Consider the following 27,395-nt stretch of genomic DNA (forward strand, 5'->3'; position numbering starts at 1 on the left):
TTTTCTTTTCTTTTCTTTTCTTTTCTTTTCTTTTCTTTTCTTTTCTTTAAGCTATATTTCTGCTGTTGTTTTTCTTTATTAGTGAAGTTTTCTTTGGCTTTTTCCTGAAAGACACTGAGCAGCTGAAGAACTAATAAGGTTGTAATGTCTAGCTACCCTAGACAACAGAGTTTGCATGACAAAACTGGGAGTCTGACATTTTGGTAACAGTCCAGGTAAGCTGCTGAGGTGGCAAAGTGTGCTCACAGTGAAGTCTCTCTGATTTTCCTTCCTTAGTTCTCTGCATCTCCAAGGAATTTACCAGCACATCCACAGGAGACCATCCTTGCTCTCCCAAATATTTTGAGTTTAAAAAAAACAAAATCCTCGTTAAGACCACTTGCAACCAACCCTTTTGTATCCATCAAAGCCAAGGCTAAAAACTTGTCTGGCCTTTGTAGGTCACCTCTAAATTGACTGTGAAGTCTGACTTAATGCAGTTTACCTGTGGAAAGAGACCTAAGATGATCTGATCTACTGCTTTGACCCTATTTCCCTCTCTGTCCTTCCCCATCCCCATATCACCCTTTTACTGTTCTGAAGTCCTTAACCCAAGTTCTTAAAATGCCTTCTTTCAGAACTGTGGCTCTCAGATGATAGCACAAGGTGCCACTCAGTAACAAATACCTAGTTCTGTTTATTTGTTTAAATGTTTTCATTGAGGGCCATCACAAATAAAAGGACTTTGGCCAGGTCCTACAGAAGAGTTTGTTTTCTGTTGTGGGATTTGGAAAAAAAAAAAAAAAGAAAAAAAAAAAAGAAAAAAAAAAAGAAAAAAGAAAGCTTGGGTTCTTTTTATTTCTAGTTCTGTCCCCTTTAGCAGTCAGTTTTTCTGTGTAACCATGGGGATCAGCAGTGTATGTTTCCCTTTAAATGGAAACTGCAATGCTCCTGTAACCTCAGGAGCCATTTGGTGTGAGAGTTGGCCCTGGTGGTTACTGGAGACCGAAGACGTGATCTCTTGGACAGGAGCCCCTGTTCTCAGGGAATGAAGATGTGTGGTGGATACCTCCAGAAACTGCAGTGCTGTTTTCCCACACAGCAGGAATTTGTATTGAGTGTTGTTGTTTTTTCTGTTGCTCAGTGGGAGCTCTGAGCAGCTCTGCTGGTCAGCTCTTTACCAGTGAGCGAGTTGGGGAGCCCTGGGAACATCTGTTATGGGGCCACTGCAGTGAGTAGGCTGAGGTTCAGCGACCCCTGTGAACTCCGTCTGTCCGCTTGTTCCCCTGTGCCAGTTCCTAAAGTCCTGGTTGCCAGAGCTTTCCTCCTTACTTGTTTCTGTTAAGCAAGCCTGTGTATTAGGACATGAGGAGGAACAACATTTTTTGTTACAGTTTGAATAATGAGTGCCTCATAAGCTCGTTTCAGTTGGAGCTGGTTAGCCACATCATCTACCGGGTCCTTCTTCCTCCAATGCAGTGCTCTAGGGCAGTGTGCTCAACATGTGGGCCAAGCACCCCAGGGAGCCTGGGAGGCGCTGGAAAGTCATCTGTGGGACCATTGCAGGTACCACAAACCTGTGTATGCCCAAAACCCCACTGAGGAGATGCAGACATACATCTGCGGGCCCCAGTGTTTGGAAGCAGAGGGCTCTGAGGTGCCATGCAGTGACAGAAGTAAAGGCTTGTTGTAGTCCTGGCTCTGCTGAAATTGATGGCAAAGCCTGTCTTGATTTTAGGAGATCTGGAGGTTTAACTCCGTGATTTTATCATGGCAAACCTGTGCCTCAGCAAACAAGCAGTGGCCGAGGCCCACACTTGGAGAGCTGGGAGAGCCAATCAGTTCGTGCCTGTGCGTCATTTTGGATGTGTAACTAGTTGTGCCTTAGGCTATTGAACAAGCTGCAACTTGTGGCTCACCACCCAGTCAGTGTGGTGATGGGCACTAAAAAAATACTTGAGCAAGAGAATACAATGTCCTTTTTTTTTTTTTTTTTTTTTTTTTTTTTTTTTTTTTTTTTTTTTCATTTTTCTTTTTAAATCATGTTTTTCCCCTCCCTCAGGCCTAGACCTGAGTTTACAGCCAGTGCCCCAGAGGCAAAAGGCGTTGTGTCTCCCTGCAGATCGAGCCAAGCCATACCGGTGGGTACGGTTTGGGATGAAACACGCAGGCAGAACGCTGCCCAGAACAGCCCCTCTCTCTGCTCCGCTCTCTCAAAACATGACACATCTCCAACATCAGGACATTCCCCCTTCTTTTTTTTTTTTTTTTTTTTTTTTTTTTCCTTTTAGCAGGAGGGCAGCCTGAACCAGCTTTCTGGCTCCGCGTGATTCACGCCGAGAAGCGGTTCAGACGCGCCAGGTCCTGTGCAACGTCCGCCCCCGCCCCACGGCAACAAGTCCCCTCACGGCCCCGGCAGCCGCCGCCGAGGCCCGGCAGAGGGCGGCCGCGGCCCGCCTGAGGCCTCCGGCGCCCCCCGCCGCCTCACGGGGCTCAGCCCCGAGCGGCCGCGGCCCGGTTCCCCACCCCCCCCCCACGGGGCCCCGCTGCCTCCAGGCCTCGAGGAGGAGCTGGGAGGGGGAGCCCTACGGTGAGGTGTCGGTGTCCGGCCCCCCTCAGCCAGCCGCGGCCCCCGCGAGCTATGGGCATTAGGAGGTTTCAAGGACGTTTCCCCCCATTCATCCCAGTCATGTCCCCTGCTAAAATAGGTTAACGGTGTGTAATTAAGCACTGCACATTGTCATGCCGCATAAAGATAGCATCCTGGCTGTTCTCTGAGCCCTGCTACTTTATCTCCATTTAGATCTCCGTGGTAGTCCATTAAATGAGAAGGAAACAGTTTAACGGAGATCATGTCTACATTAGACCTGCCTTTCACCCCTCAGCACTGCTCTAAGAAGCTCCCACCTGGCTGAGCTGGGCGCTGGCGTGGCAGTGGGGGAAAGCCTCATTTTTGAGACTCAGCCCCCCGGCATTAACTCGGAGGGAGGATTCCTGCTGGCCAGAACTGAGCTAACTCAGCGCTCGAGAGTGAGATCAGCTTTATATCCTCTGTCCCAGCACACAGCTTGGAGAGAAATAGGTACTGCGTAGTAGGAGTTGTATAACAAGGTGAACTGGGGTCTGTCGGGGTCTTCTGCCCAGTTTCTCTTTTATTCATCACCCTGAAACAGAGAGGGGTTCAGCAGCTGGTCAAAGCCTGGGGGAGTACTCTAGGATTTTGGTCCTGTTTGGGAGTACAGACAGCCTTAAAGTGAAACAAAGTTTAAAGGTGGCATGGTCAGTCCATGTTCTTCGGCCATCCAGCAGCAATGGGTCTACTGGAAGGAATGAGAGAAACAGAGGTATCACCTTCACAAAAACTGATGATCATTGGTGTATAATATAGCAGACAGCGCATTTCTGAGCACTGCTCCTAGGATTGCATTATTTTGTTTGCCCTTACTTAAGTGGTTGTATCTATACAGCACAAAGCCATACCACAGTAGATTCTGGCTGGATGTAAGAAAAAATTTGTTACCATGAGGGTGGTCAAACACTGGAACAGGCTGCCTACTGAGGTGGTTGATGCCCCACGCCTGTCAGTGTTCAAGAGGCATTTGGAGAATGCCCTTAATAATCTGCTTTAACTTTGGTTAGCTCTGAAGTGGTTAGGAACTCAATGATCTTTGGAGGCCCCTTTCAGTGTAACTATTGTATTGTGTTGTGTTGTAATCTATATTTCTTACACAGTTGTTCATTTTGTGGGTGCTTGTTGCTGCCTTCCCTGCGCTGTGCCTCCTCCTGGAGCAAACAGACCAGACCAGGGTAGCGCACTTGCTGCTGAGAGTACAAGAAAAGGGTAGGAAATCTATTGATACTGGCTTGAGTTTACAGTCTGGTTTCTTCAGTGCCTGCTTCCGCTCATCACTAGAAAGCTGTATCCTTGTGGATGGGGAGGATGCTGTGTAGCCAGGCCTGGTATTCCTACAGAACGAAATGTTGGTCTCAGCGTGTTGCAGTTGGCATTGTTAAGCTGAGCCAGTTCTCAGGACTGGGTACTCCACCATACTTTAAAGCAGTGTGGTAACTTCACAAAGAATGCCTGCAGGGCTTCCAACAGCACCTGGAGACCAAAGGGACAGGCAGGTGGTTGGTTGTGCCCGAATAGTATCTCCATCTATTGCTTAGCCCTCAGCTAAGCTTATGAAGCCCACAGGGTTGGAGGCAGAGCACATTTTAAGGGCTTGTTAACACATTTCTTCCTTTACTGCCTTGAAGGTTTTTAACTTTAAGACATGGGACTAAGCTTGTCTTTTCTCTTAGGGTCACTTTGTTAGGTAGATTGAGATAATGCAGTTGGGCCAAAAAAGCAAAATATTAGTCAGGAACAAACCAAAAATATTTTGTAATTGTTTTCCGGCCTGAAACAAGGAATTAAAAGGTAACATGTCATTCAACAAAACAAAAGGAAGACTTTGTGTTTAAGGCTCCATAAAAAAAGGAAAGGAAATAGTAAGCCGGTTGGTATCTTCTTTACCTAATAGCTTGGTCATCTAGGCCACATAGGGTTTCTTGCAATTCCTGCTGGTACTCCAGAGATTTCATACCATAAATCCCAGACAGTTCTCTACTTGTGAGCTGGTTAGAAATGCCAATTTCATCAATTGATGCTGTTCTAAGTCATATATTAACAAACCTCTGTAGTGCAGGTGACTGAAAGCAGATGTCTCTCCTAAACAGAACAGCAGTCATTTCTAGCTCCTGCTCTACTTCCCCTGGTAATTAAATGCTCTGTGTAAACCATGGTACTGTCAAAACAAGAGGCTGGCATCACCCACTGCCACCTTTGTGCCCTGAAGCATCGGGACTGGGGTATTCCCCTGGAGGGGCTGACAGTGGGGCTTTAGCTTGCCCTGGAGAGAACTGTCCTGTTTGGTAGGAGAGAGTCCTAACACCCAGACTCTGGCATTAAAGCAGGCAGTACTATTGTCCTCTCCTGGCTTATGACTTTATTCCCCAGATTACCATTTTCTCCAATACAGTGCAGCTGTCTAATAATGAAATAAAGCTATTTGGCAAATCTAAAGATAGTTTTCGGAATGTTGAAGCTACACTATTCTAGAATTGTGTAGAAGTCTGAGTGTATTGTACAAAATATGAAAATGCAAGTGAGGGCAGAAGATTGAACCTAAACAAGGGCATTGGGACCTGCAGCAAAGGTGCCCAGATTTGGAGTCATCTCGACCAGTAAGGTGAATTCTCACTGTGTATGTTTTACTTATTGCCCTCAATGAATCCTTTTCTAACATAACCGGGAAAAGCTGGGAATATTTTAAGTCTGAGAACGTGCGTAATAATCTCTGCCTCTAGGACTAATTTACGACTGTCTTCCCATTGGGCCACATGGATATCTGCCATGACAGGGAGCTCAGGAAAAAGAAAACAGAAATTGCTTACGGGGATAGCAAGGCCCTCTCCTGGGAAGTATAAGCATGTGGAGTGTTGCACTCTTGCCTGGGGACAGGCAATGAACGAGGATGTAAGAAGTGTGAGTACTGATGGAAAGAAAAGGGTTATTTGGGGCTGGACAATTATCAAGAGTATGGGATCATGCTATGAAGAGGTTAGATTGAACCTCCAGGAAATGATCCCACTGTGAGGGCAAGGGTCTGAAGACAGGGTGTGGGAAGCAGTTCTGTGAAGGCAGAAGGGAGAGAGATAAAATAAGATAAATCTTGCATCATCTTTTCATATCTGTCTTTTCAGATTCCATACACCAGTGTGACCTGGTGGTGGGCTCTCTAGAGCCATCCCTTTCTCTCTCCATAGTATCAGGGGGTTCACAAAACTGGGGAAAAGGAGGCAACTGGACAATTGCTTCTCACTGAAAGAATGCTCCTGAATTCCCCACCTCCATTGTACTTCTGCCTTGTCATGAACAGAAGCCTGCAGATACAGCTGAAAGCTTGGGTGCAGATGTCACTTATATGGCTGCAGTTCTGACCATAGCAGTGGATCTTATAGAGCTCAGATCATTGATTTGAACCAATTTTTAGCTTTTCACAGACTGCAAGCTCCAAGGAGAGCAGTGGAGACAAGGGGCCTTATCCTTCTCATAGCTAGACATCCTCTGTGTCCTGCGGCTTGCAGACTATTCACAGGAGAACTAGATGAGGACCGTGGCCTGCTAGAACAGAGAACTGATGAAAAGTCTGCCCCATATCATGCAACTGCTTTGAAAGGAGCTGTGCAAGGCAATGAAGCAGCTTCTTTTGCATCTTGGTGTGTCTTGGGACAGTGCATGTGGTAGGGGATGTATCCCTTGTCATGGTGCCCTGACTTAAGGGAGGGGAGAATATTTATTCCCAACGCATAGAGATGAAACTTCACTCTGCAAAATGGCCAAAGCAATCAGCAAGTGATGGAGTATCTGCTAAAAAGAAACCTGGCATTTAATTAACTTTTCAAAGTGCTGGTTCAGCAACCTCCATGTTTTACATTTTGAATATTGAACAAGCGTCCTTAATCGGAACTGAATTACTTCTGGGTTTGCTGGGGTGGAGAGCAAGGGAGCTGCCATTTGCCAGTGCCTCCCCCCCTCAACATTATTATTATGAACTCCTGTTAATTCAGCTGGATCAACCCTGATTTACTGCAGCGACAGTGTGTCTGACCTGAACTTGGCCAGCTCAACTGGGGCTCCTAACCTGCAAAGGCAACCAGATAATCTTTAAGCACAACCAGTGGCAGGAAGAACCTGTTGATCTCTCAGGGGTAGATAGACAAATTATGCCTTCTTCTTCATTGCTGATGTGCCGACCTCTGTACTCAGGTAAGGCAAACTTTACCCATAGCTGATGGCAGAGAACATGAAAAAGGATCTGAGAAAATAAATAAATAAATAAATAAAAGACAACAAAAACCAGTGTGTGTTGCTCTCACTGTATCCATGTCTGGCTGTCTTTGGGATCTAAATGATTCAGCTTTAACCTGATGCATTCAAGGACTTTGGCTTAGTGGTTACTCAGAGCTTTTTAAAGGTGCAATGTGTGATAACGGACCTGGGTGCAGAAACTGTTTTGCACATTAAGAGTGATATAGGGAAAGGTGTGCTTTTTTATAAGTTTTTCTATCCTTTTCTAAACATAAGCCTTTCCTTGTCTTACAGGTCAGGAAAAAAGCATGCGGAAGAAGTAGAAGAGTAAGTTCCTCTTGTTGCTAAGACTTCTTTCACAACTTCTATATGTGGTTTCATGGAGAAGGGGCATGCAACTCTAAATTCATGTATACCAAGATCTGGAAATTGGGAAGGATACAGAACCTGGCATGAATTCATGTCGTGTGTCCCAGCATGGGTCAGGACTGGTCACTCTATAGTTCCCTGGGTGTGGAGTAAGGTGATGGCTCTGCACTCCCATGTAATGGAAAGAGGGAGAAGCATCTGCTTTCCCAGCAGACTTACCCCAACCACTGCTGTCTAAGCCATGTGTAATAACCTAGGGATTTGTCTCCGGTACAAGGCTTGTGGGCAAAAAGGGGACACGATGCTTTTCTGGCCTTGCATTTGAAATTCTTTCCTCCTTGTGTTTTGCTGCAGCCATCGTCTCAGGCAGCACAGCCTGGAGGCATCAAGTGATGGAGGAGGTAAGGTATTACCTACTTGACTGCAAGAATTGCCTTCATGCATGCCTGGGGGTTCTCCAGTAAAGTGAGCAGAGGCATCTGTTTAGAAATGGCAAGGGAATGAACCACCCTGGAGGGAAACAAATGTGGTAGCTGCTTAAGTTTCCCAGCTGCTGAAAGGGGGAGAGAGAGCTAAGGAGATAGAGAGGAGGAGGAGGAAGTGAGCCTGTAGTCTAAGTCTGGCTCTTCATTAGAACAGAATAATAAAAAGCCTTGGGGAAGAAGGAAAATGTCAAGGGGACACTCTTCTCTGTGATTACCTCCATATGGAGAATAGTGCACTGGGGTAAGAAGAGAGCTAAAAGACCAATAAAAGGGTAAGAGGAGGGATAGAAAACACTGCTGCCCCTAGTTTAGGTGAGAGCAGGCTCTACTTAAAGCCACTCTTGTGTTTTATGATAACACCCCAGTCTTGTGCCAATCAGGACGAGTGCCTGCACAGTTCTCTTGGGGCCTCTGTCATGAGAGAATTCTTCATTTGAAGAATCCACTTCCCAAATGCAATATCTGAGGTCATAAGCTAAACATATGTACTAGTAGGTTATCCCACCCCATCCCTCTACAGGCTGCTGTGAAATCTACTGGACTTCTGACTTAGCACTAGTTTCCTTTATAGTTTATATTACTTACTCTTTTAGAACTGGATAAACCAAGAAAATGCTCAAGAAAAATCCACAGTATGAAGTTCCAGAGGACTACGGACATAGTAATTCTTTGAAGTCTCTAGGATCTACCTAAATTTTCAAGGGCTAAGAATTTTATATTGTGTATAAAATGTTGCATCTGTAAAATATCTCCCAAGTATTTGAAGAATTAGTAAGAGTCACAAATGATCTGACATCAATATGGTTAATGAGACTAAGTAGAAGGCTTATTTGGGTCTACTAGACAAATTAAGCATTACAACATATGACTGCCAGAAGTGGCACCTTTATAACACTGGCATCCTCAGAATAGACTTAATTTCCCCTCTGGGAAGTTTCTTGGGCTTCTTAGACTTCAGCATACATCACTGAGGCTGATAGTCTGTTCTGAATAGCTGTTTGATGTTTGCCTATGTGCTGTCCTTCTTGTTGAAACTTGGGCTTATATGCAGAGTATAACTTTCTCTGCTAACTAAGCGTAATAATGCTTGCCACATGTTAGCAGCATGTGACTTTTAGTGCTCCCACACCTTGGATAATAAGTACAGAATAGAACTGATACAGAATGTGCTATGAAGACATGGTAAGTCAGAATATGCTTCACTGATTTATCTGTACCTAACCTATGGTTAATAGTTGATTTTGGATTGTTTGCTAATCAGAATTCATTTTTAGATTATATGTATGTGTTAGAAGAAGGATCCTGCTAATCTTGCTATTATTCCTACCCAGACAGTTTCTAGTACAGTCAGGTACTCTGGGTTGTAGTTCTAATTTCCGTATGGAAAAGCTCTAAATGATCAGTGCATTGCATGCTTGTGCTCCTATTTCTACAGGGAGTGCAAACAGGCTAATTCTGGGAGAGCTGCTTTCCGTGTGGGCTTAGTAATTGCAATGAAGAAAACTGACATAAAAACAAACTCCAGAACCTACTTAAAATTAATTTTGTGAATAAGCCGAGGGATATAAATAACTGCCCAGTGTAAAAGGCAGGGCGTAGCACAGTGCAGTTGTGCTGTAAGTTGAGCCATATAGGCCTCCCCTTCACACAGATCTTCCTGGCGTGTGGGTCCTCAAGGATGGGTCATGGTTATTTCGTGCTGCATAATGTGTTAGCTTGTACACCTTAATATGAACAGGTGTGGTTGCCTGCTGATTGCTGCTGACACCCAAGACGTTTGGATTGCCTTCCTTTAACCCGTTAGAAAGATTAGCTCTACTGTTCCATTAACATTGCTTGTCCCCTGTCCAACCTTTTTATTGAAAGAATGAAAGACAAAACTGTACGCACTTAAAAAGATAGCCCTATGTATCTGAAGTGAATCATAGAATATCTTGAGCTGGAAGGGACCCATAAGGATTATCAAGTCTAACTCCTGGCACTACACAGGCCTACCCAAAAATTCAGACCATATGACTGAGCACAGTCCAAACGCTTCTTAAACTCCGACAGGCTTGGTGCTGTGACTGCTTCCCTGGGGAGCCTGTTCCAGCGTGTGACAACCCTGTCAGTGAAGAACCTCTTCCTGATATCCAGCCTGAAGTGTGCTCAGTTGTGATCATTTGTATGGCACTAATGAGTAGAGGCTCAGAATTCAGAGTCTATTGGAGGAAGCATTAAAAAAGCATAGGACCTGGACAGAGCCTGTGCTTTGGCATGTGGAGAACGGAGGGAAGGTCACACAGCCAAGTGGAGACTTTTGGGTTTTATTACCCCTTGTAGTTTCAGAAATAAAAACTAGAATTCTCTCACTACCATTCACTCTGTGCATAAAATAGCATCTGATTACTCATCTCTGTGGGATTTTGGGAGAGGACAGTTGCTTCACAGGCTGTGGGAAGGCTGGGGAAAGACCAAAGCAACCTAGAAGGTAAGTGGGTGGGTCCAGACAGGGACGCACATGGAACCATATGCAGTTCTAGCCACTCCTTAGAGTTGCACAGGGAAACCCAGAAGGTGCAAGTCATCCATAATGCACAACACAGACTGTCAAATTCTTGTGAAGTAAGTGAAGTAAGTACCTTGGCTCTGGCTTTGCTCAGAATTCATTTTCTTTAATCCATATTTTTTCTTCATATAGGAAGGTAGGAATTCATATAGGAATTCTTCTTGTCCAGGACAAGAGAACCAATTTAAAAAGGAGACAGGTTTGAGTTTATAGGAAGCAAATAAATGTGTTTGACTAAAAGCACCATTTGCTCCTGTAAAAACTCCAAGCTGGAAAGACTGATCTGAAAAAGTGTAGTGTCTCTCCAGTAATAGTTCTGGAGTGTCTAGTTGATGGGCATTGGGTTTCCTACAGCACCTACTCTGAGCTCAGTGCCCATCCTCTTGAACAGACACACTGGTACATGTATCCAGAAAATGGATAACATTTTTGCTAGGCTGATGTGTGTCCAACTGAAAGCTGGCATGGTGGGGGCCAGCTCCTCGGCACTGTGGGCTCCTGCTTTAACAGGATTTAATGCAGCACAACTTGAGGAATAATAAACCTTCATAAGCAACAAAAAGTTGTTTAATTCCTAGAGGACAGGCCCAGTTTTGGCCAGGGGCAATTGGGGGCTTAATGCTATGTATGTAGCAATCTGGGCAATCTGAGAGAGAGGAGTTTAAGGGTAATTGCTCAATTTTCTGTCCATGTCAACAGGGAAAATGGGCAGCAGTGACTGAGCGCTGCGCAGCAGGGAAACTGCGGGAGATGGGAGTCTATCAGCAGAATTTAAGAAGTGCTATCTGCAGAGCACTGTTTCCTTTTCTGTAGCATCCAAGATCTGCTTCTCCCCAGTACAGACTATTCTTTCTCATAAAGTGGGAGGAGGACAGGACAATTGAGTACACGTCAAAGGGCTTTCCCCTCCCCAGCAGGACAATAGAGTCTCTGCTTCTGCTTTGCTTGGGTATTTCATTTGGCTTTACTCAATTTGTGTGTCTCATTCTGACATGCAGCTACAACAGGCTGTTTCCTGTTGGGGTGAGAAGTATTGGCACTTCTCTCTGCCTCTCCATCAGCAAACTACTTCATCATGTTGGCTACAAGCTTCCCCTTTGTTCCTTTCTTGTCCACCTGTTCTGCACTGCTGGGTTGCACTCCCCCAGCGCCTCTCTTCACTATATTGCCCTTGGTCTTTTCCCCTCAACACTGCAGTGAGGGCTTGTTAGCCACGACTGGCACCTCTCTGCAAGCTCTCCTTCCTGCACAGGCTGTTTCCCCATCTTCAGAAGTCCCCCCCTTCTCTCTGTTACTTGGGGGATGCAGAGCTCCTAGTACAGGGCTTCCCTTGGAGGACTGGGCTGTGACATGTGCGATTCTCTGTCTGTGGGAACAACGGCTTTTTATTTTAAAGCAGATAGTGTGTGTGAATGAGAGAGCTGACTGAAATGAAAGCCTGACTGTGCTATGCAGACAACCTGAACCTGACCTGCAGGTGAGGAAAGCTGCAGGGAGACAGTCACTAGATCTGTGCCCTCAAGGCAAAACCCCTTCCTGCCTGCTGGGAAGCCTCCTCAAGGAAGCAGAGCTAACTGTGAGACCTCTCTATAGAATGTCAAACCTTTAGAAGGACTTCTTACCCTTCTAGCATGTGGCAGTAGCTCCTTTGCATTTGAACAGGACAAAAAAAAAAAAAAAAAAAAAAAAAAAAAAAAAAAAAAAGGAGAGAGAGAAAGAAAGAAAAAAAAAGAGAGAGAGAGAAAGAAATGGGCATATGCCATTGTTCCTGCATCTGCCTTGGGAGTGACATCTGCCTGGCAGGTGGGAGGCAGCCCTCACAGGATATCTGGCACCTGGAATAAACACAGCCATAAAATGCCAAACACCTCGCAAACTGCATGCAGATATGCACCAATGATGAAATTGCTCCAAACAGAGCACGGTGTGGGTTATTGCTTGCATCATTCCTGACAAAGTTTGCTGGTTGCTTCCTCGGAGAGCTGCTGTTTTTACAGAACACACCGAGTGCTGGTGGATTCCAGGGACTGTGGCTGCTAGGAGTTTGTGACAGAGAAAGCAGCTCTACTGGCCAAGCATTAGGCAGAAGGGTGAGAGGAACTGCAGGAACTGTCAGGGAGATGGTGAGTGGGAGCTTCAGAGGCTCAGGAGACGGCACTGGGAACAGTTTGGGCAGAGCTGAATGGACTCAAAGTGCTGAGCATCAGTGCAATGGAGACTGAGGGGAAAACAAGGTGTTTGGGATGTTGTGTGAGTGGGCTGAGGAGCCTGGGGCAGGGTGACAGAAACTGCTGAGTTTCTTGGATTCTGCTCTGTAACCGTGTGTGTGGCACTGTCAGCACACCGGCACCCTCCCCTTGGCTGCTCCCTTACAGCACTGCCCTCAGTCTCTGTGCAAGGGCAGGTAAGGGCAAACTCAGACCAACCTGCGGGTTTCCCCTCTGCCGCTGGTCCAGGCCAGCCTGAACTCCTCCAGGAACTGCTGACAACATTGGGATCTAGAGCCTCCGGTGTTCGAGGAAGTCTGCCTTGGCAGGCACAGTGCAAGGGGTGGAGCAGATAACATATCCCAAGGGATGTGGCTCAAGTGCGGTTTGGAGTGGCTAACCACTTGTCAGGGGGCAGTGGGCAGTTTAATTGCAAGGGAACAAGCACAGCTTGTTTGGGGCTGAAAAAGATGGTCTGGGTAAGCATCTTCCACCACTAAATTATACGATATGATAGATACAGAGTCATATTGGTCCTGTGATTGCTTAGTCCATAAGTGCGGTTGACGGACTAGGTTTACCTAAAATACCCTTTAAGAAAAAGCTCTTGAAAGATGATTACAGAATTGAGACACCATCATTTAAAACTGCCTAAGGCAAACTTCTTTGAAAATTGCAGCAGTGGAGGGACAGAGAGAGAACTGCGTAGCCCTTGATTGTAGTGTCGTTCCCTCAGGACCCGTTCCCCCTCCCCCTTAGTTTCTCATCTGATATGAGAGAGAGCAGCAGTAAGATTCCTCATCTGTCTTATGAAAATCCGATTCTGAGTGGCTCTGATCAAACCCAGCTGGCTGTCAGCAGCGGTGGCCTTGTGTGGAGGGAGGGAGGCTTCTGAGGAGTTGCTGGATGTGGAAATGTCATGGGTGCTGCCGATCAAAGAGGCATTTTTTAATAAATATATATAAGAAAAAATAAAAAACCTAAGGATTTAGCATAAAAGAAATGTAGTTTGTCTTGTTTTTCCAGCATTACATGAAGAGGATGAAATAGAATCAGATACGGCTGCTCCTGAACATACTTTCACGGGAGCATTTGAGAAGCTTCTTTCTCTGCCACACTAATGCTCTCACACAAAATCACTCATCTCCAGTGTTATTGGGGAGGATTTTGTGCTCCTGAGTTCACCAGACCCTCCCTCGGTACCTCATGCCTTCTCATTTGCTGCCCCACCACCTCCTAAGTGTGTTTCAGCGGGGGAATACTGCAAAGGAGCTGGGAACAGCTTTGAAAAGAGGAAAACAGATGTTACTGGAAAGGAGGGCAGGGACAGTACTCTGTCAGTGGGCTGTTGGTAAGGCTAGGAGGTATCTGGCCACTGCAGATGCTGATAACCTCAGGAATATGTTGGACTCTCGGTCCTGAGCCTGGCCTCCAGTCTGTCTGTGTTCTGCTGCTGGTAAAAAACCTGTGCACTAAGAGGTTCCTTGTCTTTTGAAGCTGCTAGTGCCTGGTCTTCTTGCACAATACAACACAGGCTACTGCCTGTTGAAGCCCTGCACAGAGCTCAGAGACTCATCTGACACGGCTCCTTGGTTTGCATTGCAGCAAACCATTCCTCGGTTTGCTCCTGGCATTGCAGCAGCGTATCTCTGCATCTCTCTTCATGCTTCCCAGGCACTGAAACCGAGCAGAGGCTTTGTGGCAGTAGCAAATGTGCCTGACACCTGTCCCAGCAAAGTGTCACATGAGGCACAAGTCATGCTATGCTGAGCAGTCTGAGAAAGCAAGGCGCTTTATCAAAGCAAGTCGGATGTCTCAACAAACCACCCGACCTCCCAGGCAGCCCTCCATCTAGCTAGCAGTATCATCAGGGCATTGTGGCTGAATTAAAAATGATTTTGTCTGGTGCCTCTGTAAGGCAAGGCTGGAGGGTCATTACTGCATCTACTGCATGACCCACATACGTCCTGTGAATCCCCTGACAACTGCCCATTGGGTGACTTTTCCCTTCAGCTGCCTATGTTGTGCTGTTACCGTTCTCTTCTCTAAAGGCTGTTTTGGGGCATGGAACAGTCAGGTTATCCTCTGCTTGTCTCAGCTTTTAAGGCAGCGCCGTAGCAGCTGCAGTACTGCCTGCTTTTTTACCCTGCTGTTTTCATCTCCCTGCTGGCTGATCAGGCACGTACACTGTTCAGTATCAGCCCACTGCTAGGGCAGTTTCAATCAGGGAAAGGTATCCCTATGAAATTAATGTCCCAGCATCCAAAGATGTATTCTTTATCCTCTCCATTTGCCTGCTGCTCTCCTGAGAAAGCTTCCAAGAGGCTTCAAGCTTGTTTGTGTGTTCAGCAGAAGCTGTATGTGTCCCTTGTTCCTTATGTTTTTTTGAAGATTTTTTTTTGCCTGTTGCTTTCTACTTTTTTCTTTAAAAAAATCTTTTTTTTAAAAAAAAAAATTCTCCATTTTTCCACTTAGAGAGAAAAAATATTTATTGCATTGAGATGCGCTAATTAAAGCCATTTTCTGGTATTTGGTTACTGAAGTGTTTGATGTCTCTCTGACAAGACCATGAAATGCACGGAGTGTCCACAGGGACAGAATTTGCTGAACACGGTGCTTTGTAAATGAGGGGACACAGTGTCGCAGCAGCTCATGAATATGAAACGCCCATGATGCTACCTCAGTGGACTTGAGAACACAGATGAATCCTGTCATGTGCTAAATGAGACCAATTTCTTTCACTTAACTTCATCTTCAATCAGACCTTCTTCCATTTGCCTGTTTAAAATTCCCCAAACGTGATGCAGAAGGTAACAGCGTTCAGTAAGACAAAGTTTTGCAGCAGCAGAGATATTGTAATTATCTTGTTTTTACATTTTAGGAGCAAGTAACTTAAACTAAAGTTAGTTCCATTCTCATGCCTGCTTAGCGGCAGGGGACTGCCAGCTCCAGAAGCCACTGCCCTTTTTTTTCTCTGGATGTGGCGATGTACAGAGAGGACAGCTCAGTCCCCACTGCAGGAATGCTTGCTCTGAGTTGGCCTCTGGAAGGCTCACCCGGCTGGAAGAAGTGGATCAAAGTGCGACGGAGGCATTCTTTTGGAGGCATTTTGAGGTGTGTCAGGGTTTTGGCTCAGGTGACTCTTAAAGCAGCTTGGTGAGCAAGTAAGTGGCAGCCACACAGCTGAATAACTGCAGGCCTGACCCAGGACATGCTTTTTACATACACTGATTTATTGCCTGACCTTGAACAGATTCTGTCTGTCCCTACTTTGTCTCTAACAAAGAATTCGGTTCTGTGGGGCTAGGACCACATCTTACCATATGAGCTTGCAGCACTTTGAGGGACCCAGCCTGCAGGTGTTGCTACTAAACCAAAAATCAGCTCTGCCTGGGAGGGGAAGTGCAACTCCACAACCTGCAGGAGCAACTGGGCTGTAAGCTGGTACGGGCTCTTCCATCTCCTGCTCGTCACCTTCTGCCGTTGTTGTCCTCAGCTGTCAGTAAGTCATTTGCTAAGGGGCAAAAAGGTGATGGTGTTGGCACTGCATGCACTCTAGCATGAACACACAGAGCGCTGCTTTGTGTGTGACTTTAAGAATGGCTATTCCTTGTTTATTGTTTCGCTACCCATTTGTTGCATGGTTCACCCTCACTTTTTCCACCTCCATCTTTTCCTCCTTCCATTTGTACACTTCTGCCTTGTGCTATTAATGTCTTGCCATAACTTAGCCATGAAGCTCTTTTTGGGTAAGATCTACCTCAGTATAGCTGTTGCAATAAAAATACTACTTTTAATTATACCCTGGAATTTAGATATTTGGAGACTATCAGTTTGGTGCAGTATATTACAACTCCCCTGTTAGCCAATAATTGCTCCTGGTGTCTCCTACCCCACCATAACTCTTTGTGGACGCACTGATTTTGGTTTCATTTTTTGACAGTTCACTCTTGTTCACCATCATCTAGGAGACAGAGGGGAGTCTGCAATGGTCATCCAGCGTTTGGTGCTCAGTATTTTACATCTCTACCATGAGCTGTTTCTGAAGCTAGTATCTTGTTTCTTTTGGGGCTAAGAAATCTATGGGGAAAGGCTTTGTTTTATTGTGAGCAATAAAATATTGTGAGCAGTTATTTTGAGCAATAAGGAGAAGCCTCATCCATTTCTAAGATCACAGTACACACTGAGTTTTTTGTTACCCCCTCCACCTTCTATTGCATACACATCTCTTCTGCTTCTAAAGCACTACCTGGCAGGTGTGCCCACTGGTTCTCCCTTCCTTTCAACTAAAAGGAAATCAGGATACTCAGGGGAAGTTGAGTGCTATTTGTAGGAGCATTCTCTCTGTTATCTGCCATATGAAATGGGGATTCACAGTTCTGTCTGGAGAAGACCGTCTGAGGGAGGCTGCATAGGAAGAAGCATGCCCCTATAGCACAGTACTTACAGGCCAGCTGGAAAACCAAGGTCAGTAATATAGTTTGTACCCAGTTTGTTCCCCTATTTTAAATTCTTCACTAGTAACTCAAGTTTTATTTTAATGTTCCTTACTATTAGTATCATATCAGTTTGTTCTGATTTCAAAGTCTGCAGGAAAGAATGGAAAAGTGGGAGAAAAAAAGCTGAAGCTGTGAGATTTTCATGTGGTTTCTGAGATTTGCCTACATTTTTGATTAAAAAAAAATAATAGTTGTTTAAAAATGATATGGACTCTTCTCTCTTCTCCAAATGCAGCCAAATTATGCAGAAAGAAAAAGGAAAAAGAAAAACCTGAAGCAAGTCTGCAGAGAATCACCTTTCCTTTCCAAGTTTAGAAGCTATCCCTTCTTTTCATGTTCAAAACATTCTGTTTTTGTAATGCCCAGGCCATTTGTTCACTTGCTTGCAGTGACATGGTAGCTGTGAAGGTGTTCCCTTTTGCATACAGGCAGCTCCTTAACGTGTAGGTACGTTGTGAAATCATTTCTAAAGCTTATGTACGTGGGGACTGAATCCAAGCATGGGAGCCTGGCAGTAAATTATGTGGTAAGATTCTACAGCAGAAACACAGGCGTGTCAGTGTTCTGGAGCTGAAACCCACACACTCAACAGGAGGAGAAACAGTGGGTCACAGGGCAAAGAACACGGAATAGGAGCTTGTAATTGGGGCCTTGTTGTTGGAAAAAACTAAAACCGTTTCCAGCTGTACGCATGCTGCACTGCAAGGCTGGGAGAACATGGTCCCATGAACATTTCTATATGTGCTACTATTCCATGTAAGTAGTCCCACTACGCCTAATGGGAACATTAAAATAAAGAATATGCCTATATTCTTGCAGCACTGTAGCCCATGTGGTACAGTTGACAGTGCCATGACTTGGCTGCATTATGAGAAAAAGCTTACTGGAAAAAAAAAAGAAGAGATGTAAACCCTAAGAAGAGAAACAGGGCTGGAGACCGGCTGAGGGGGAAGGTTGGCTACTTGCTAGTAAAGTGAGAAAGGAGACACATTGAGAACTGTAAGGAGAGAGAGAAGGATTGGGGAGATGTAGCACCACAGAAATTGGAAGAGGGAATGGGAAAGTATGAGTAACAACTGAAACTCAGACCCAGATATTTCAGGCCTAATTTGCTACTGATAGCAGTTAGCTTAGGGAGCTGATATTTTCTTATAATTTGCCATGTTTTTGTTCTGTTTCCTGTCAGTCTCTGACAGTCCTGAAGGGCATTGCCTCAGCCTAGAAATGGACAAAATCACCTGCATCTTGCAGTAAGAACAATCATGCAGTTGCCTTTGTTGGAGGGGCTGGAAGGAGCCTCCAGAGCATTTCTACTTTTTCTGTCTGTAGTATTTTCAAAGAGTCTATAAAATGTTGGAGCCTTGAATTTCTTCTGGAAAGAATTTCAGTGTGATTCCCTGCATTTTGGTAACACAGAGTAGAGGATGCTGGGCAAGGAGTCTAGGAATCTCTCCATGGAATTCAGTGGCAATGAGATAAAATCAGCACTGGCAAATCCAGGACTCTTCAGGAACCTGCAGAAATGGAAGGTGCATCACTGGTCAGAACACTAACTTTACAGCTTTCTCTAGTTCAAAAAGAGATCAAAAAAAGCAAAAAACAAGAAGGGACCCTAAAAAGAGCACTGAGTGAAGAAATTCAGTTTACTCTGAACACCTTCCCCAGTTGTGCTGCCAAAAGCGGATAAGGATCTGGCCCTCTCCTTTTACAGGAAATGCTGCCCAGTGGCTGAGGGTAGCTCTGCTCCCAGGTAGCTCTTCCTTTACTTTTGTTTGCTGTACAGCCTTCGCAGTCTCCCATTGAAAGGGGTGAAATAGATCTGGAGAGATTAGGCTGTTTCTCACTCCGTGTTTATTTGCCTGGACTTAGCAGGACACATGGGTGCAGTGCTTGTTTCCTTCCCTTGGTCATTGTTGCTTATATACAGGGATTTTCTCCCACATTATCTCTGAGCAGCTTCTTCCACAGGTCAGTCTCTCTGACAATGGAGATGCTTTTATCCTGTAATTGCATTTTGTTACAAATTTTACCCCAGGCTGGGAGCCCCTGCAGAGAGGAGCCAGCAGGACAACAGCTTCTGCTGGGTATGTCCCTACATGCAGAGGGGGACAGACCTATTGCAAAGGCACAGTGACATGCTGGTGAGGCATTTTTTGCACGTCCCATCTAAGGGACAGCCTGGGGGCCTGTTGCTGCAGTTTTCCTTTAAAAGTCTTTGGGAAGTTCGCCATAGCCAGAAAGCCGCTTTGCAGGCACCTGTTCCTCGGGTGGCTGGGGAGCTCGGAGGCACAGCTCTGCTGAGATCGTCCAAGCTGTCACTGCTCTTCGCCTCGGCCTGGCTCTTGCTGCAGCCGCTGTCCCGCTCAGCCCCTCCACCAGGCAGCCAATTAGTGAGAAATCCCACTGTGTGGCCGGCACCGAACGGCCGCCGCGACGAAGTCCGGGCTGACCCATGCCCCGTGCAGCTGGGCCACGGCTGCCTCCCACCCCGGCAGCCGGTGAGCCCGGGGGACGCGGAGGGGACGGCAGGCAGGAGCCTGCGGAGCTCTGACAGGCGGCCGGACAAGGGGCTCTCCAGCAAGACCCTGCCCAGAGCGCCACAGGTGGGGGTGTCTCTCCAGCTCCTGAATATTCATCTCAGCCTGGGCTGCAGAACTGGGCAAAGTCAGGCCCAGCCGCCTGCTGTGGCCCAGCAGTAACATGGCCCCACGCTGCTGGCAGAGGCAGGAGCAGCCTGCCTGCCTCAGCACTGGAGGGGCCAACTTTGTCCCCACCCTGTGTGAGGGAAACCTCTTCCCAGAGCTGACCACTGGCATCTCCACAGTCTGAGTGCTCAGGGACCATGGAGACTTTAGTAGCCTTCAGTCTTGAAAGGAACTCTGTGCTGACGTATTCTGTCCTTGCTTTGCTCCTCCAGTTACTTTCCTTTTTCTTCCTCTCTCCTTTTTTTTCTTTCTTTATCTCCAAATGTTTACAGGACTCAGACCAAAAAGCATCCAGTGTTCCCGAGCCTTGCTCTGTTAGCAGGATTCACTGTGCACCCAGTTTTTCCTGCTCTCCGCTCTTCTTTTGTTTCTAGCATCTTTTTTAGGTGCAGCAGCCATAGTCCTCATGCTGGGAATATCTAGTGACCTTTACCAGCTATTCCCAATTCACACTGGAAAAAATGAAAAGATTTATGACTTCACAAGTCAGTGCATCTTCCCTAGGCTTTGTATCAGCTGGACCAGCAGCACTTCCTTCCTCAACTATCACGAAGATCACGGATCTCTGAACAGTCTGAGACCCAGCCAGCACCTCCTTCAACATGCAGGTTCACAAGGCTTCTCCCAGTTTCTGTCCCACGTTTCATTTCTAACAGATTCTAGGAAACTGGTGGCTGGGCTGAACAAACAATAATACATATCATAGGAGGCAAGTTCTTGCCAGTCTTAGGATGATGGCAGGTAGGCAGCCAGCTTTTTTCAGCTTCAAGGTTGTCTTCAAATTCAGTCCATGGCTATTGAGTTCTACCCAGCCTGAATTTGCTTCTCTTGTCAGATTTCTTTTGACTCCAAGCATTAAAGCTTTATTACCTTCTTTTAATATTAAACAATATATTTTTAATCATTGCTAAGTAACTGCCTTGTGTTTTCCTTTAATAAGAGACAGGCTGTTTCATATCTGTGAAGTAAGGGAGCCTTTGTCTCTAGTGAGAGGAGAGCACAACACTTCCCACTTACAGCTGCTGCTTTCTCTTGTTGCAGACATTCCTGTGATCCCCGACTTGGAGGAAGTCCAGGAGGAAGATCTGGCCATGCAAGTGGCAGCTCCCCCCAGGTAAAAGCACTGCCAGGTGCTCTTGAGGCTCTCATCCGCAGTGCGAAATGGCTGGTGAAATTAAACTCCATTTTATCTCATGCGCTGTGGATGTCAGTGGCCGTGCCATTCAGCAGCAACTGATGCTGTGTATTGTGACAGTGGGGCTCCAGGCTGAACAGGGGAAACTTGTTTCCTACTACACAGAGATAGAAATTACTGCATGTTCTCTCTGTATATACAAAAAATACATAAGGGCAACACATTTGATACTGCAAAATGTAACTGAAGAGTTAGGAGTTGCTTGATTTAAAGTTGCATGTATAACAGATGCCTCCAGTACACACGTATTTTCACGCACATTTTCATTACACACTGTTTTGCCTTCTCACTCAAGTGCCTGGTTAATTTGCAAAGTGCATTCCTGTTTGAAGGTGTTATCGCAGAGGTATTGGAACTAGCTTACAGGAGACCAGTCAGTTTAAAAAAAAAAAAAAAAAAAAACACATGAAAATGTTTTTGTTTTAATTTTTAAAAGTATCAAGAAAATCTTCTTTCTCCTATTGGGCCTATGGCCAAGATCATGGCCTAGGATTTCTGTTGAGCCTTGTCTGGAGAGGTAGGTACAGGTGGTCTCCTGACCACAGATGCCTCTCTTACAAGTATGGAGCAGGTATTGTAATTAAATAGCTGTTAATATGATTCTATGATTAATATAATTAAATTACACTTCAGAGTAGTGAATCAAAAATGACTTTTTCTCTCACCAGAATTCATTTATTTGTTTTCTCTCTTTTGTATAATCCCATCTGTTCTTCCTGTATCCATAGTCACTCTGCAATAGAAGACAAGTAATTTTCACAGGCAAACATAAACAGAAGATAAATTAATACAGGTATTCTCAGCATTGCATAGCCTGCAAAGGGAAGTATGGCATGACGTTATATGGCCTTCCTAGCCCCGATCGTCTTTGGAGCCTACATTTTAGGAAATTGTATTTGATAGCTGTTACTCAGCTCAGACATGAAAATTTCAAAGTCCCTACTGTTCTATAGCTTATATGGTGAGGCTCTTAGGGTGTGCTTTACTTCCCAGCTAGGAGAGTCATTTTGGCTGTTATGTGCTGAGTATGTACATTTTAATGTTCATTACCTTCCTGTTTTCTTTCTGGCCCTTGCAGCTAGTTTGTGGATTTTCTCTCTGGCATGCCAGCTTCTCCAAAGAAGTTCGTGGTTGCCCCACACCCTGTTTTTATGCATGTGTAAAACCCAGCCCACAGATTTGTCAATGACTGTTCATTTGCTGAATGAGATGTGCTTCTGTCTGTGGACACCGACCTCAAGTGTCCACGCAGGGTGATGAGTATGGACGCTCAAGATGGGTGTCCCCCAAGACTCCTGTTCAAGCCACCATTCTCCTCAGATGTGATTCTACACTTACACATGCTTGTATTTTGCCTATTTCTGGTTGCAGTGTGCAGGTGAACCGAGTGATGACCTACCATGACCTGGACAAAGATCTTATGAAGTTTGCTGCCTTTCAGACTCTGGTAAGTGGTTGTTGCTCTGGGGTGACCAGTGAAACTCCCTCTCCTTCAGTGTCCCCTCATCCCTAACAGTGATAATCAGCTGCATAAAATGCACGGCCGATGATCCAAACACCTTCTGATCTGCCTGCAAGTCTTTTCCTCTTAGTTTCTTAGCGTCTGCAGACAGTGTGGATATAGTATCTGTTGCTTGTATGAGGTACCTTGTATGAGGTGCTGTTCTAGATAAGGCTTATATCACTTATCGGGCAAAATATTGAGTCTCTATCTGTAGCAACACCATCTCTGGTGAAATGATGCTTTCTCTGTGTCTGTAAGACTATGACTGTCTGTGTTTTCATAGGATGGTGAGGTTGACCTGAAGCTTCTCACCAAAGTTTTGGCTCCAGAACATGAACTACGAGAGGTGAGACTTTTCTGGAAACACCAGTAAGATAAAAGCTGCTTATATTTCTCAGGCTGTACTTTGAAATTAGGCCTTTGTTGGTGTGAGGAGAGATGTGAGGAAGAACCTGTGGAGAGAAGCTTGTTAAAGTTGATGGAGGTCTGATTTCCCCAGCAGATTATTTTGAAGGCTTATAGGTCGTTTTCTGTTTGAAATTATGGCGTCACTGTGATTGACCTCCTTCTGTCTAAAAGAGCTAGTAAGGAGAATGTGAAGAGCCTAGTATTATCACAGATCCCTACCAAAACACTGCTCTGTTGTATGGTCTTGGTAGACACCATGCTCTCCAGGTGGTTCTGCAGAGTGGTGCAGAGGAACCAGGCAGACGGCATTTAGGGTTGGGGCAGAGGGCAATTTTAAGGCAGGACAGAAGAACCTCAGTACAAATGGACAGGCAGGAGCTCGGGACTTGAAACAAATGATTTCTGCAGCCCAGAACTGCAGATGTTTCCGTAGACATGTAGAAGGGTGGAAGACTTTTACGGCTCCTCCTTGTACCCTGCCTGAGAGTATCTAAGCTTAACAATATCAAAAATGTGTCCTTTACTGAATTTGAGAACATCAATCATTCTGTCAAAATCTTTAAATTGTACCATGGATTCACCTTTCATTCTCACTAGGGTTCCTATCCTAGCCAGCAAAATCTTTGTCTTCCGTGGCAGGGGCATCATTCAGAGCGAGTCACTAGTCTGGGAGTCACCAATAATATTATAGCATGTTTAATCTTTTTCCTCTTGGTAGGATGATGTCAGCTGGGACTGGGACCATCTCTTCACAGAGGTATCCTCAGAACTAGTGACTGAGTGGGAGCTGGGACAGTCTGAGAGAGAGGACCACATCAGTCTGCCCTAGAGCATTGGCACACCAGACATCTCCTCATACACACATTCACTGTAAATATTTTATCACTTTAATTTTCTATTCATTTGTTTGTATTTGAGAATTAACTTCAGACTGGAAATAAATAGGAGCTTGCTCCATAGGAAAACTGGCTTGGGAGGAGTTTGGAATATTTTGTAATGAGACTCTTTGTTCTCCAAAGAGATGAAGAATTCCAAACACAACAAAATATTTACTTATAAGCAGCCACTTCCACATCACTGCAGCACTTTTGCAGATAACTGTAGCAGTCAATCTTTCTTCAACCAAAATTTCAGCCTCTCTGGGGGACCATCTTACAAAGCCACAGAATGGAGTGTGGTTTTCAGTGACAGCTATCAGAGGAGCTTAGGTTGGTATGAATTGTTTGCCTAGGACATCAAGATTATCATCTGCCCACAACAGATGCCACAAGTTGTCAGGATATGTACTTTACGTTTCATCCAGCAGCCTCCAGCCATCCCTTGCTAGTTTAACCTTTCCGCTGGGACATCACCTCTGTATTGACTTGGAGGAAACAGCATAACCAATTAAACTGCCACCACTGCTTCTTATAGCACCTCTTTTTCCCTTGAGGTATCCCAGACAAGGGCTGACCAGGCCTAACCCGCTTAGCTTTTGCAATCAGACGAGATCACAATGTGGAAGGAGATGCTCCAGGCAATAGGTGGCTTGCAAAGAAAATACCATTTATTCCACACATGAAAGAATGAAGTCTGCTGCTCTGAAACAAGGTAACTCCCCGGTGTGTGTTTCCTTGGAACCAAGTAACCCACTCTCATTGTCACCTAAAAAAATCCATTTAGCTGTTAATGCCCTGTCCCCATAGAACCGTGGTCATTATTTGCAGGAAGCAGTAATATTACTTCTAAGCCAATGTCCTTCAAAGCCTTGTCCCACTGGAGAATCTTGCTGTATGCTTCTGGGGGCAGTGCAGGTGCTGGGAGGAAGGCTTTTTGTGTTGCTTTTCTTAGCTTGTTTGGTAGGCCTAATGGAGCGCTGCATTCTTATTCTTGCACCGAGAGCAGGACAGCTCAGTACTCTGCAACATTTCAGATCAGAGTTGATAGGCCAAAAAAAATCTACCAGCAAGAGAGAAGCAACTGGGTCCCAGTCTGGGGCCACCAAAATAGCACCTCCTTGAGACAGATAATCTTTCTAAGTTTGGTAAAATCAAGAAATCTCCCCTCTAACTAGAAAATTAGGTGAGAAAGAAGCTTTGGGTCCAGTGTGTGGATGACAGTCCTGAAATCTTTCTATGAGCAGAGAAATCTGTTTTGGTATTAATAGAATCTTCCCAGCTGGGCCAATGTCCCTTTTTCTCTGACACCCCTGGCCCTTGGCCAAAGAGAATTTAGGATTCTTCCCATATCCATGGAAAACAAAACCAAACAAGCAAAAATAATTATATATATATATATATATATATAAATAAATATCAAAAAACAAACACTAAGTTTAGGAAACTAAAGTAGCTTAGTAAATTAGACAAGTCCAGCAAGCTTGTGTGAGAGGAAAAGAATGGTAAAGAGAGGGAGAAAAGGGATGTAGATTTGTGCAGTTCCTATCTGAAGGATAACAGAGAAAGCAGTCTCCTCCCAGTTACAAAAAACAGACCACCGAGTGTGAGCTCTCTCCCTTCTACTTGAGCTGAGGCACTAATCCACACTGATCCTCTACCTCTAAGCTGCTCACCTGTTTTCACCATACTCAGTGCAAATCAACTGGTTTTCAGTGACCACAAAAGCTGAGAGGATGCCCAGGCCTGAGTCACAAGAGTGGGTGAACTATGAATCCAACTCTCTGGCTGTCCAGCCTGAAACTGGGTCTGTGACATGTAGGCTGCACAAGTGCTCCAGGCAGGAGTCGTGCCAAGCCCATTGCTCCTCCAGCAGCCGTGTGCAGCACCAGCCATCCTGCCTCTCTCACCTTCTACCCCTTGAGAGCTGTTCTGATCTTCCTGGGCGGGCAGAGCACCCCTGTGGGGCTGCTGCCCCAGCAGGGATGGAGGAGAAGTGTAGCTGGGCTGTGCAGCAGTGCTCAGCCCCTCGGAGGCTACATGGGCCCTTCAGGAATCAAGAGGAAGAGGAAAGCACCCTTTGAAGCGAGAGCAGGAGGGATACAGGACCCCCAGAGATCTTCCTGGTAAGAGGTAGGAGGGTGTGAGGACATGGGGAGGGCCATCTGAGGCAGGGGGTGGGCAGGAGGGGCTGGAGCAAGGGTAGGGGCAAGGGGAGTAAGGAGGGTGCGTGGTTGGGATCACAGTTTGTGTAACATTTGGAGGGGAGTGAGGGCAGAGCGGGTGCTGGCGGAGAGACAGGAGAGAACAGAGCGCAAGAGAAGAATTGGGATTTGAACAAGGCCTTTGCTGATGAGCTGTGGTGACTTCGTGCTGGAGGAGCCACTCTAAAGCTGCACAAAATCTCCTAGAGGAGCGTGCCTGGGGCAGAGTCCTGTCGGCCTCCCCGTGCCTCGAGGGCTCAGGGTGGGAGGGAGACAAGTGTGTGGGCCATGCTGTGCCCGGGGGGGACCTTGGGAGCCCAACACATACCTGGGCAGAGTTTGAGAATGAGGCTTGAGAAAATCACAGCCTCATCTGTTTTAAGGGAAGTCAAATGGCTTTGATCATTCAGTCTGACCTGCTATAATACAGGCCATGGCAGAGTCCAGTGAGATGTGGCTGAGCTTCGCCTGCCTTTTAGAAAGACAGGCGGTATAGTTGAAAGTCTTCCCTGGTTCATTATTCCAGCAGGTAACTGCCCTTATGATTGAAAATCTGCTTTATTTCTAGACTCAGTTTTTGTTTCATCTTCTGTTCCCTGAGTCTGATTATGCTTTCACCTTCCCAGTTAAACCATGCTGTCAGGTATTTTCTACTTGCTCAAGTATTTATGTGCACCATGATCAAGTTGTCTCTTTAATTTCCTTCAATAAACTTAATAGACTGAGACTTGTTTCCATGCCTTTTCAATTACTTCCCTAGTTGGAGGAAGGGAGGTGAGCTGTCTGGGTCCTTGCCTTTCTCCAGGAAGCCGTTCCCTCTTGTCTTCCTTCCACAGTTGTGTTTTGGTTGCAGTGCTTGGGAAGTGACTGAGAATTGTGTCTTCTCCCCTCTCAGGTTCTGGTGCAGTCAGGGGAGAACCTGCTCCTGCTACTCTCCCTGCAGAAAAGAAACAAGGAGATGCCTCTTCCAGCCCAGGCCAGCTCTTGGTGAAGCACCAGTGTGTGCAGGCTGCCACATGGCTGCTCAGGAACCTGCATTTCTGAAAAGTCCAGTGGAAAGAGTGTGCAGAGAAGGAAACGGCAGGTGTAATTTTCTTCTAGGTGTAGCTCTGGTTGATCCTCAGGCACAGTGAGAAGTGAGGGCAGAACTCTGTGCCTTGCTCCAGATCTCACATCAGCCATCTGGGCTGCGCCTAGCTGAGGAATAGAGCAATAATCCTGGTTTTTACCACTTATTGAGGGAGATTCTCCATGTTTCACAAGTGCTGATGAATAAGGCTACAGAGCCATTCTGTGAAGTTTGTCAGCCTCCACAGACCTGCATCACGGAGGGTGAAATGTGTGCCCTCAAGTTCCTAATTCACATGTGCCTCTCCGAGACGTGGTGAGTGTTCCCCATCTTCAGCTTGAAGGTGGTAATTCACTGTGGAGGGCCTTGTGTCCTGTTTGTTCTTTGTTCTGTTCTGCTCCTACATTGCTGAGGGAGTGGTGCAAACCCATCGAAGTGCATCATCAACAGCAAGTCCTGCATACTGAGCTGGTCTGGGTGTGTGCCGAGGGG

General features: G+C 45.8%; 1 protein-coding gene across 2 annotated transcripts in view; it reads left to right on the top strand.

The window, feature by feature from the left end:
- Window positions 1-24,993, top strand: part of IFT43 (intraflagellar transport 43) — a 46,553-nt gene extending 21,560 nt beyond the window's left edge. For both annotated transcript variants that reach the window (XM_035327652.1, XM_035327653.1), the window contains 6 exons: window positions 7,130-7,162; window positions 7,559-7,605; window positions 20,690-20,762; window positions 22,215-22,290; window positions 22,631-22,693; window positions 23,474-24,993. In XM_035327652.1, the coding sequence (XP_035183543.1) occupies window positions 7,130-7,162; window positions 7,559-7,605; window positions 20,690-20,762; window positions 22,215-22,290; window positions 22,631-22,693; window positions 23,474-23,584 (403 nt within the window). In that variant the 3' untranslated portion in view covers window positions 23,585-24,993. The remainder of the gene's footprint in view (window positions 1-7,129; window positions 7,163-7,558; window positions 7,606-20,689; window positions 20,763-22,214; window positions 22,291-22,630; window positions 22,694-23,473) is intronic.
- Window positions 24,994-27,395: the final 2,402 nt, after the last annotated feature.

The sequence above is a fragment of the Oxyura jamaicensis genome, chromosome 5 (assembly GCF_011077185.1).
Source record: "Oxyura jamaicensis isolate SHBP4307 breed ruddy duck chromosome 5, BPBGC_Ojam_1.0, whole genome shotgun sequence".
Taxonomy (NCBI): domain Eukaryota; kingdom Metazoa; phylum Chordata; class Aves; order Anseriformes; family Anatidae; genus Oxyura; species Oxyura jamaicensis.